At 46.9% G+C, this 11683-nt stretch overlaps 1 protein-coding gene across 1 annotated transcript in view; it reads right to left on the reverse strand.

The window, feature by feature from the left end:
* EXOC4 (exocyst complex component 4) overlaps positions 1–10497 on the reverse strand; it is a 356413-nt gene extending 345916 nt beyond the window's left edge. Inside the window, exon 1 of the mRNA XM_058023506.1 lies at positions 10398–10497. Coding sequence (XP_057879489.1) covers positions 10398–10483 — 86 coding nt within the window. The 5' untranslated portion in view covers positions 10484–10497. The remainder of the gene's footprint in view (positions 1–10397) is intronic.
* Between the last annotated feature and the right edge of the window lie 1186 nt (positions 10498–11683).

The following is an 11683-nucleotide window of genomic DNA, read 5'->3' on the forward strand; positions in this document are numbered from 1 at the left end:
ATAATAAAATACACAGTACAGCATTAAAACTATCAAAATCACCCCTCAGGAAACAAAATTAAAGGGATTATTTTGTCTTGTTATTCTCCATGTTATACCACACCAAAGGATCTGAAATACAAACCAGAGTACAACAAGGTACAGAAAAGTACAGCGTTAGCCAAAAGACAATTGTGAACAACAAAGGATTTGTAGAGTTAAACAAAGGAAGCAGTTGCTAGAAGCAACAAATAATAATTTCAGCAGAGCATTGTGGATGTCTAGAAAGCTCAGTCTCCTCTCTGCGGGAAACAGCTGCAATGTGCCAAGGAAACTTCAGTATTAAAAAGCAGGAGGAAAAAAAAAAGCAGAGTAAAAAGAAACCTTATAGAACGCAGTTACTCCCATTGCTGATGGCCATGGCCACACAGCAATTCCAGCATTTGCTTTCTCATTTGGGTTCGACCCCTTGTGATCGCTGTGGCATTTGTGGTGCTCCGAGAGCCGAGCAGAGCCACAGGGGAGAGCGGCACCGAGCCCGAGGGTTCCGCCGGGCGGGATCGCCGAGAGCCGGGCAACAGCGCCGGGAAGGGAGGAGAGGGCAGCGTGTGAGGGAGGAAACAAAATACCTGAGAATGGAGGAGAGGTGTGAGTGGGGGGAACAAAATAACCGAGAAGGGAGGAGAGGGCAGCGTGTGAGGGGGGGACAAAACTCTGAGAAGGAAGGAGAAGGTCAGTGTGTGAAGGGGAAACGAGGTACCTGAGATGAGAAGAGAGATCAGCATGTGAGGGGGGAAAACAAAATAACTGAGAAGGGAAGAGAGTCCAGCGTGTGAGGAACAAAACACCCGAGAAGAGAGGTCAGTGTGGGAGGGGGGAACAAAATACCCGAGAAGGTGTGAGGGGAGGAACAAGGTACCCGAGAAGGGAGGAGAAGGTCAGTGTGTGAGGGGGAGAACAAGGTACTCGAGAAGGGAGGAGAAGGTCAGTGTGTGAGGGGGGAAACAAGGTACCCGAGAAGGGAGGAGAAGGTCAGTGTGTGAGGGGGGAAGCAAGGTACCCGAGAAGGGAGGAGAGGGGAACAAGGTACCCGAGAAGGGAGGAGAGGTCAGCATGTCAGGGAGAGGACTAAAACACCTGAGAAGGAAGGAGAGGTCAGTGTGTGAGGAACAAAATACCCGAGAAGGAAGGAGAGGTCAGTGTGTGAGGAATAAAATACCTGAGAAGGGAGGTCAGCATGTGAGGGGGGAACAAGCTACCCGAGAAAGGAGGAGAAGTCCGTGTGTGAGGGGTGAACAAAACCGGGGAAGGCAGGAGAGGTCAGCGTGTGAGAGGGGGGAACAAAAAAACTGAGAAGGCAGAAGAAGGTCAGTGTGTGAGGAACAAAACACATCAGAAGGGAGGTCAATGTGTGACGGGGGAACAAGGTACCCGAGATGAGAGGCATCATCTCCCACATTCACTGCCCAGCACACAGCACCGTGAGCCAGAGCTCCTCAGGCACTGTCAAGCTGAAAATGTTCCCAGGAATTGCTACAGTGAGGGAGTTTGAACTGCAAGTTGTTGGGAGGATCAAGTGTTGACTTCCCAGAGGTGTGGAAGATGTGTTTAAGTGCTCTGCAAGCAATAACCCGTGACAAATGCACTCATTTGTTACTGCCTTCCCCCTCAAAGCTGCAAACACAACATCACACAGTGGCTTTGACACTGAGCATTTCAAGGACTGGGCCTTGCCGTGAAAATGTCAAGCAACACCTGAAATCAAAGAAACATTTTGAACACGTTTGCTTTATCAGTATTTAAGTCCCTGTGTTAATCAGAATAAAATCCACTTCTTTCTGAAATTCAGGGGTTTATTTATATTTCCCCCCCTGCTTCCAACCTTATTTTTAGGGGTATAAAAAAAGAGCCTGTCCAGAGCAGTTCAGCACAAATTCTTCCTCCTGACTGCCCTTACACCCCTCAAGACATCACAAGCAGCTCCATTTCAAGAGATCCCATTGAAAATGTTTTATAAAGCTCCCTGGGACAAGAACAACTCTACTTCAACCCACTGTGTCTCCACTGAGCTACAAATTTCCACAGGTTCATTAAACTAAATGGACTTATTTCAATTTTATAATTGAAAACTGTTGTCTTAAAGACAAGTCCCAAATGGGGTGATCTACAGCTTCCAGCACTATTTAACCTCAAAGTGTATAATCTGATAATTCATGTTTTGAAAACCTCTCCAGAGGCTCATGGAAACCACTGTAAAAGTTGGGTGCTTATAAAACAAAGCCAGACAGAAGGAAAAAAAAATAAGACTCCAAAAGGTATTTAACAATTTAACTTGGCAGCAACATATTGAATGTTTTCTCATTATTTTCATAGGTTAATGGATTGTTCCTGTGAAATTCTGGATTTGTGGAAATGAATTAAAGCATTCAGGGAAGATATTTCTTCACAGAGACCATGAGGTGCTGGTAAAGCAGGTAATCAAAAATTGTAGTGTCCAAGTCAATGGGCATGGGAAATGTATTCTCAAAACTGATTGAACAATTATAAATAATAAATTGAAAAAGAGCTGAAATCCTGAGGGCAGCACCTTCCACCCTCACCAAGGGGAACAAAGGTACAGCCTGCAGGGAACTCCCTCTGCCTTGAGCAAAGAAATAACACTGCAAGAACAGCAGCACCAAGTCTGTTCACAATCCTGTTAAGCACCCAGAGCAAACAAAGCATTTTAAAACATTTTCCTCCTCTACTTACATTCCATTAATCTTTCATGCTGTTTACACAGTTGGTTAGAGCATTTTCAACAGAAGCTGGGGATCTTTTTATCATTGAGGACTTGCAGATGGCTACAGGAGAGATGCAGCAAAAAGGCTGAGCAGCCTCCAGCCATCTAAATAAACACCAGCAGGGAATTCTTTATTTTGCTAAATTAACCAACCTTTAATCAAATTTCCTCACCCCAATACAAACGATGCCAGGGGAGGGAATGATCAGCTGGTTTCTGAAACAAAGAGGGGACTGCAGTGGCTCCAACAGAATTCCCCTCTGTCAGATGGCAGCAGCAGAGGAGGAATTTCAGTCCCACACACAGGAAACCCCAGGGACACCAAGCAGCTGCACATTCCCCAGGTAGGAACAGGGATGGAGGCAGCAAACAGCCCAGGAGATGCCACTTACACCTCCAGGTACAGAGGGACTTCTCTGCCACCCCACTGTGTGAGACCCTGTCCAGGACAGGAAACCACAGGGACCAACTCTTCTTTTGGCAATTAATTTTAGATCCAAAAATTAAATCAAGCATTCCATGTATTACCACATTCCCAGGAGAAAGTCAAAGCCCTGAGGATCAGCATTTCCAGATGTGCAAGAGCAGAGCCTGGACAGTGCTGCTCACACCTGGATCATTAAAACATAAAGAATATTTTTGGAGCCACACCCCACATTGCACCATGAACCCATCCTTGGTTCCACACCTGCAGCAGGAGCCTTGGGGAATTTCATCACTCACCTCAAGATGTTAAACCTGCACAACAACCAAGAGCTGTTGAAGACAACACCTATGAAAAATTTGAAAGCACAATCACTTCCTAACCAAACCCAGTATTTGCACTCCTAGTTTTGCCAGGTTGGGTTCAACTCCAGCTCTGCACTGGCTAAAGCTAAAGTAAGAGCTGAAAAATAAAGCACTTGGAGCTTTTAACTTGGCATAGTCACACCTCTTATCCTTTTCTATGTGGTTGTGTATTCACATTTACTCATTTTTAAATGCAACCAAGGGTTTGCATCAATCCACAGCTCAAAATACCTAAACATTTTATACAAGTGCCTGGAGATCATTTCAAGGAAATTTATAGTTTACAACCACACTCTGCCATATACAATTTATTTTCAGGGAATTTCTGAAGTACTTTTCTCATAGAAGAACTGCTACCTTTATAACACTGGGAAACACCATTTGCAATAAAAGTGGTTTTAAGAGACCATTACAGATCAGAATAACTCGAGTTTATTCCTTGTAGCAGCAATTTCTCAAATGCAACAGCTCCACGTTGCTGTTCCTCACTCTCCATCACAAACTGCCATCTCAGCTCTGCTGGTTTAGACACAGAAAAGACCAAATGCCAGGTCATTAGCAAAAATCCATTCAGCAAGTTCACTTATAATAACAATAATGGCCACAAGCACTAAAGAAAAAGAATCCCACTTGTGAAAAATAAAGTATGGTCAAGGTTTTTTGCCTGCACTCTCAGCTTCTGCAGAGATCTGTTGGGTGCTTCTGCTTCTGTGAAAGCTCAGCACAAAAATTTCACTGAGGTCTTATGGAGTCACTGCTCAAGTTTGTTTTCCCCCAATTAAAGAAGCTATTAAAGGCCAGCTTTAAAAAATAGCAGCCTTTAATTGGGAAGAAAAACACCCAACAAGAAATAAGAAGCAGACACATGCACCAATTAAAAATCTGACAAGATCTTTCTGTCTTAAAAAAACAAAAAAGCCTTTGCTAAATGCCAGGTTGCTTGTTTCAGAATACAAAAGCTGCTTCAATCAGCTACCAACAAAACAAAAGGTTAAGAGAAATCAATATCCAAACACGTGTTTGTCTTCTGAGTGATAAAAGAAAATATTGCCTGAGCTGTCCTCCAGCAGGTGAGCCAAATTTGCTCTGTTATCTGCATGGTTTCTAAAAAGCCATTCCCAAAGCCCCTGGGATCAGCAGGAATCTCTGTGACAGCATCTTGACCTTACAAAGTATCTTTTATTTAAGGAAATTGAGGATTTTTCTCATCCAGGAAGCAATGAGCAGGTTTGGGTGTGCTGAGGAATGAGCACAAGTGCAGCAGCACAGGGACAGAAGCTCAAAGCCCTGATATCCAACACCCACTCTGGAAGTCACAACCCCTGATATCCAACACCCACTCTGGAAGTCACAACCCCTGATATCCAACACCCACTCTGGAAGTCACAACCCCTGATATCCAACACCCACTCTGGAATCACAACCCCTGATATCCAACACCCACTCTGGAATCACAAACCCTGATATCCAACACCCACTCTGGAAGTCACAATCCCTGATATCCAATATCAACTCTGGAATCACAATCCCTGATATCCAACACCCACTCTGGAATCACAATTCCTGATATCCAATATCAACTCTGGAATCACAATCCCTGATAACCAACACCCACTCTGGAAGTCACAATCCCTGATATCCAACACCCACTCTGGAATCACAATCGCTGATATCCAACACCCACTCTGGAATCACAATGCCTGATAACCAACACCCACTGTGGAATCACAATCCCTGATATCCAACACCCACTCTGGAATCACAATCCCTGATAACCAACACCCACTCTGGAATCACAATCCCTGATATCCAACACCCACTGTGGAATCACGATCCCTGATATCCAACAACCACTCTGGAATCACAATGCCTGATATCCAACACCCACTCTGGAATCACAATGCCTGATATCCAACACCCACTCTGGAATCACAATGCCTGATATCCAACACCCACTCTGGAATCACAATGCCTGATATCCAACACCCACTCTGGAAGTCACAATCCCAGGAATTGTTTACTTGTAGCAAATAATGCTCATTTCTTCTCAGCACTCTGAGGCCAAGAACAAATTGAAGATACTTCCAATAGCTGTAAAGACACAGGAAAAGAAGGAAAGCTCCCTGGAGCTGCAGCAAAACTGGGAATTCAAGGACAGACTTTGCAAACCCTCATCAGCTTCCCAGACACTGAAGATTTATTGTTGGGGACAATCGTTTTATTTCTCCTTTGGGAGAAACAAGAGGGGAACTGACCAAGAACTCAGCGTGACCCCAGCACTGCTGGGGGTGGAACTACACCTTCCTAAATCTGGGAATTCCTGGGAGCTCCTGGCTCTTTTGGGATGATCAGTCCTGTCCTGGCTCTTTTAGGATGATCAGTCGTGTCCTGGGACAGCTGCACACCCTGACAGTTCCAAATTAATCCATCCTTGAGGCTGTCTCTGTTCTTGGCTGTAAAACCAAGGTGAATTCCATGAGTGCAGGGATCCTCCTACAGGAAACAACTCACAAAGTTCAAATGTGTTCCCTGACACAACAGGAAAAAGTGACACTTCAGAGGGACAGAAGGGCACCACAAGTGGGACTCTCTCTTTCCTGTTGGGTTTCCCTTCATCTCAGAGCTTTCTGCACCACAGAGAGCAGGGAGAACTTAAAAGTCCCAAACCAGAGCCCAGAAAAATCAATTTCTGACTGGATTTTAGTGCTATGCAAGTTAAACTTGGTCATGATCTCACCCCAAACACTCCCCCTGGAATTGAGACACTTTCTCCTGGGATATCACAGAACTACAGGAATCCTAAATCTGGGATCACAGAAAAGGGAATTATTCAGTCTCTTGTGAGTGAGAGCTGCTGAGCTTGAGTAAATATCAGAAATTATCCTTCATTAATAAAATAATTTCTATTTACAGAAAGCCTTTCAGCTTCACCCTTCAAAGCATTTCATAGACAACACAAAGAGATTTTGCAGACCTAAACAATGTTTGCTTTTTGGAAATCATCCCTGTCTTTGCTATAACCAAGTAAAACATCAATACTTAAAGAAGCTCCTCTGGTTTTGTTTGTTTACAGCAGAAAAACGCAGTCAAAGTTTTGTTGTTTTTCATCCTCTGTTCCCTTTATGGACCTTTCCCACAGCAACACGGGAGAAATAAACAGCCTAAATAAACAGGGACATGCAAGTGTAAAACCACAAGGATTGGCAGAAGCCTCTATTATGCATAAATGTTTTGGAAATAAAGCCATCAACAAAAGGAAACTCAGCCACATTTCAAACCAACAGCTCGCTGGTAAGATCTGTAATATTTTTCTGAAGCTGAGTAAAATTACATTGAAGCCACACAGGTTTAGATTTGTCTGCAGTGCTGTTTTATGACCATAGAAACCACTAAAAAATTCACCTGTTGCTTGGCAAGTGCATCCTCACCTGAGCTCCTACACAAAAACAACGTCTGGAGCAAAGTGATTTAAATTCCTTTTCACACCATTTGCTTTGTGCACTTGGCTAAGCCTAAGAAACATCAATATTATCACCACAACACTTTTTCCTTCCTCTGCAATCAGTTCTACCCTCAGGTTTTCATGGTCTGGCTCAGCTCTGCAGAGAATCTCTACATCCAAACCAAGTTCTAATTAAATTCTGCAAGTTTAGTTATCAGGCTGTTCTGTTGAATAACTTTAATTTCATAAAGTCAATAACTCAGTGTTGTGTCTAAAAACCAGGCCTAAACTAGCCAAGGTATCAGTGCCTGGAAACCAAAGATTCTGAGACAAACATTTCTTTTTATCTGGAGAACAGAGCACTGTGAGCTCACTCTTCTGCTTTTAAATAAATTTAATAAGCCTGGATTTATTAAAATACAGGTACAAAAGGAAGACCTTAAAATACTCTTGGAAATTACAGGAATCATGGAAAAAGATGATTACAACGGGAAATGCTGCACAGCCAGTGCATGTTTATTATTCTTCCACAGACACTGGCACCAGCTGCTTTGTTTTACAGAATCAACATCTCCCTCAAGTTCTGCAAGATTTCAAAGGCCAGAGCGATAAAAAATAATTTAATTTTGTCCTAAACATGATAATTTACAGAAGATATTTAAATCAGAACTCTTCCTAGCTGCAGAACTAGTGCCACAATAACTTCTCCAAAGTAACAAAATGAACACAGTTTCTCTCCAAGACATTGGAGTAGCAGCCAAAGTTGGGAGCTCATTACAACTGCCAGCATCCTGCTGGTGTGACTGCAGCTGCCACAGCCACTGTGGGAGAACATCCAAAACACGTGAGAACATCCAAACATGTGAGAACATCCTAAACACGAGAGAACACCCAAAACATGTGAGAATATCCAAAACACAAGAGAACATTCAAAACATGTGAGAACATCCAAAACACGAGAGAACATCCAAAACACGAGAGAACGCCCAAAACACGAGAGAACGCCCAAAACACGAGAGAACGCCCAAAACACGAGAGAACACCCAAAACACGAGAGAACACCCAAAACACGAGAGAACACCCAAAACACGAGAGAACGCCCAAAACACGAGAGAACGCCCAAAACACGAGAGAACGCCCAAGACACGAGAGAACGCCCAAGACACGAGAGAACATCCAGAACACGTGAGAACATCCAGAACACGTGAGAACATCCAGAACACGAGAGAACGCCCAAGACACGAGAGAACGCCCAAGACACGAGAGAACGCCCAAGACACGAGAGAACGCCCAAGACACGAGAGAACGCCCAAGACACGAGAGAACGCCCAAGACACGAGAGAACGCCCAAGACACGAGAGAACGCCCAAGACACGAGAGAACGCCCAAGACACGAGAGAACGCCCAAGACACGAGAGAACGCCCAAGACACGAGAGAACATTCAAAACATATGAGAACATCCAAAACACGAGAGAACATCCAGAACATGTGAGAACACCCAAAACACGAGAGAACATTCAAACATATGAGAACGCCCAAAACACGAGAGAACATCCAGAACATGTGAGAACACCCAAAACACGAGAGAACATCCAGAACATGTGAGAACGCCCAAAACACGAGAGAACACCCAAGACACGAGAGAACACCCAAGACACGAGAGAACACCCAAGACACGAGAGAACACCCAAGACACGAGAGAACACCCAAGACACGAGAGAACACCCAAAACCTTCAGCATGGGCAATCTGCTGCCAATGCTCTGGTTTAAGCAGCACAGAAAAGATTTACAAGCAGTTACCAAAGTACTGAGGGGAACAGTGAATTCACTTCCAGGTCTATGACAGAACCATCCTCAGGAATGTGGGCAGACAAAAATCAGTGGTTAAACAGGACTGGACACAACTTTCTTTTCAATGCCCACAAGACAGACATGGAGGCAGCAGCACTTTGCCCACTCTGGCAGTCCCAAAGAGGAGTTCCCTCACTGGACTTGCTGCTCCTCCAGATTTCCAGCCAGATGAATTTTACTCAGTTTGAAGGTGGCGGTCACTTATGGACCCCACAGCAATAACATGACAGTGCTTTGGTCTTCATGAATGGCACTGAGCTGGTACCACCTGCAGGGTTTACTCACAGCATCAGTGAATTTCGAAAAGATCTCCAAGACAATTGAGTCCAACCTGTGACAGAACCTCACCAGAGCACTGAGTGTCATGTCCAGTATTTCTGCAAGACCTCCAGGGAAGGGAGTCCACCACTGCTCCTGGAGTGAGAGAGTCCCTACAGTGTTTGAAGGCCCTTCTTGTGTAGAAATCCCTCCTAAAATCCACCCTGAGCCTCCCCTGGCCCAGCCTGAGGCCGCTCCCTCTGCTCCTGTCCCTGTTCCCTGGCTGTGCCCTCCTGGCAGGGACTTGTGCAGAGCCACAAGGGCCCCTGAGCCTCCTTTGCTCCAGGCTCAGCCCCTGCCCAGCTCCCTCAGCCCCTCCTGGTTCTCCAGACCCTTCCCAGCTCCCTCAGCCCCTCCTGGTTCTCCAGACCTTCCCAGCTCCCTCAGCCCCTCCTGGTTCTCCAGACCCTTCCCAGCTCCCTCAGCCCCTCCTGGTTCTCCAGACCCTTCCCAGCTCCCTCAGCCCCTCCTGGTTCTCCAGACCCTTCCCAGCTCCCTCAGCCCCTCCTGGTTCTCCACACCCTTCCCAGCTCCCTCAGCCCCTCCTGGTTCTCCAGACCCTTCCCAGCTCCCTCAGCCCCTCCTGGTTCTCCAGACCCTTCCCAGCTCCCTCAGCCTCTCCAGACCCTTCCCAGCTCCATCTCCTGGACACTCTCCAACCCCTCAATGTCCTCTAAGTTGATGAGCCCAGAATGGGACACAACATCCAAAGTGCGACCTCATCAATGCCCAGAGCAGGTGAAAATAACTTCCCCGGTCCTGTGCCCACACAAATCTGACACAGACCAGGTTCCATGGTCCTTCTTGCCCACCTGGGCTCGCGTTCAGCCGCTGTCAGGCAGCACCCCCAGATCCTACACAAACTCCCAGCCCCAAAACACAGCCCCGGGCACTTGGCCTGGCTGAACCTCACCCCGCTGCTCTCAGCCCCTCCATCAGCCTGTCCAGGCCCCTCTGACCCCAGGATGAAGCAAAGCAGGAGGAAGAGCGCCGGGCAGAGGGACAGCCCTCAGGACAAGGCTCTCTCCAGCACTGCAGCCTCCCCAGCGCTCCAGGTCCAGCAGGGATCCAGGCCTGGGCTCACCCGGGACCCAAGCCTGGGCTCACCCCATACCCAAGACACCCCACATCCCGGAAGCCCGAGCCGGGCAGGCCTCCCCAGCACAGCAGAGCCCGCACCCGGCTCTGAGGCACCCTCAGAGGCCCGGAGGATGCGGAGCGGGGCCGCCCCTACCTGATAACCGAGATGAGCAGCCCCGAGGGGTCCTTGCTCCTGCCCACAGTGCTGCGGTACCTCCCAACAGCGTCGCCCGCCGCCATCTTGCGCCCCCCCAAACGCGGCGCAGACACACGCGCTAGCACGCCGCAGCCAATCATAGGCGAGGAGGGTGGGCTGCCACCCAATAGAGAGCGAGGAGGGCGGCGCACGCGGCACCAAGGCGGGGTGCTCCGCCGCGGAGCCTTCTGGGAGTTGTAGTTCTCGTGGCGGCGGCGATACAGATTCCCACGCAAACCTTCGGCAGGTGGTCAAAAATGAGTAAAGGGTTAAAAAATTATCGACCTGACTAGATACACCTCTACTCAAAAGCCGTCATTCACTCTGAGAGCGATAGGAAATGGGATGGGGGTTTATGGCACCAAAGCATCCTCTCAGAGCACTCACGGAGCAGGGTTGATTGAACAGTGAGGGGTTTAAATGTTTATAGAGTTAAAAGTGGATAAAGTGCGTTAAGTATTTAAATTAACGTGTTCTATGAATTAGAAATGCTGAATACTTATAGTGTGTCACAGCCTGAATGAGTCTGATCACAAATACACCAACAAGAATTGCTGCCACTTCCCTTAATTTAATGACCTTAAGCTATATTAAGAATAATTTCCCCCAGTTTTCCATGGGAAGGCAGTGAGGTGACCAAAGATAAGCCAGCCCAGGTGGTCCCTTAAGTGAGCTCTGGAAGCAAACTGGAGCATTTGGCACAGGAATTGTGGGGTTTGGAGCAGATGGAGGTGACGGATTGGAATCTGTTCACAACCTCAAAAATGCTGCGACGCGCAACCCTCGCTGTGTGGGTCTCTTCCAATGCTGGTTATTCCATGATCCTACAATGCTGGCGTTTCACAACACTGAACAGCAACCTCCTTGCCCTCAGTCCTTGCTTCACCATCCCTCCATCCCTTGCCACAGGATCACCTTTGGAAAAAGGAAAGGTGGATGTCACCCTGTCCAGGGCTGGAAATCCAAAGCTTGTTTTTCACCAAACATCAAGCTAACCTCTCCCCAGAGCTGCCCCACTTTCCCCCTTTCTAGGACACTTTTCAGTCACATCCTTTGAGAGCTTGTGTTAAAAAGCACCATGCAGATCCCAGGATTGTTGTTGTAGAGGCAGAATTCCTTAGGAAAGGCAGGAACAAGCATCACTTGGAGCTGCTGGGTGTTTTCTAACCCAGGTTCACTCCATCATGTCAAACACGCTGCTCTTCCAGAAGTGGTTTTACTGCCCAAAGCTGCACCTTAACGAT

This window comes from Melospiza georgiana, chromosome 4, assembly GCF_028018845.1.
Source record: "Melospiza georgiana isolate bMelGeo1 chromosome 4, bMelGeo1.pri, whole genome shotgun sequence".
NCBI lineage: Eukaryota > Metazoa > Chordata > Aves > Passeriformes > Passerellidae > Melospiza > Melospiza georgiana.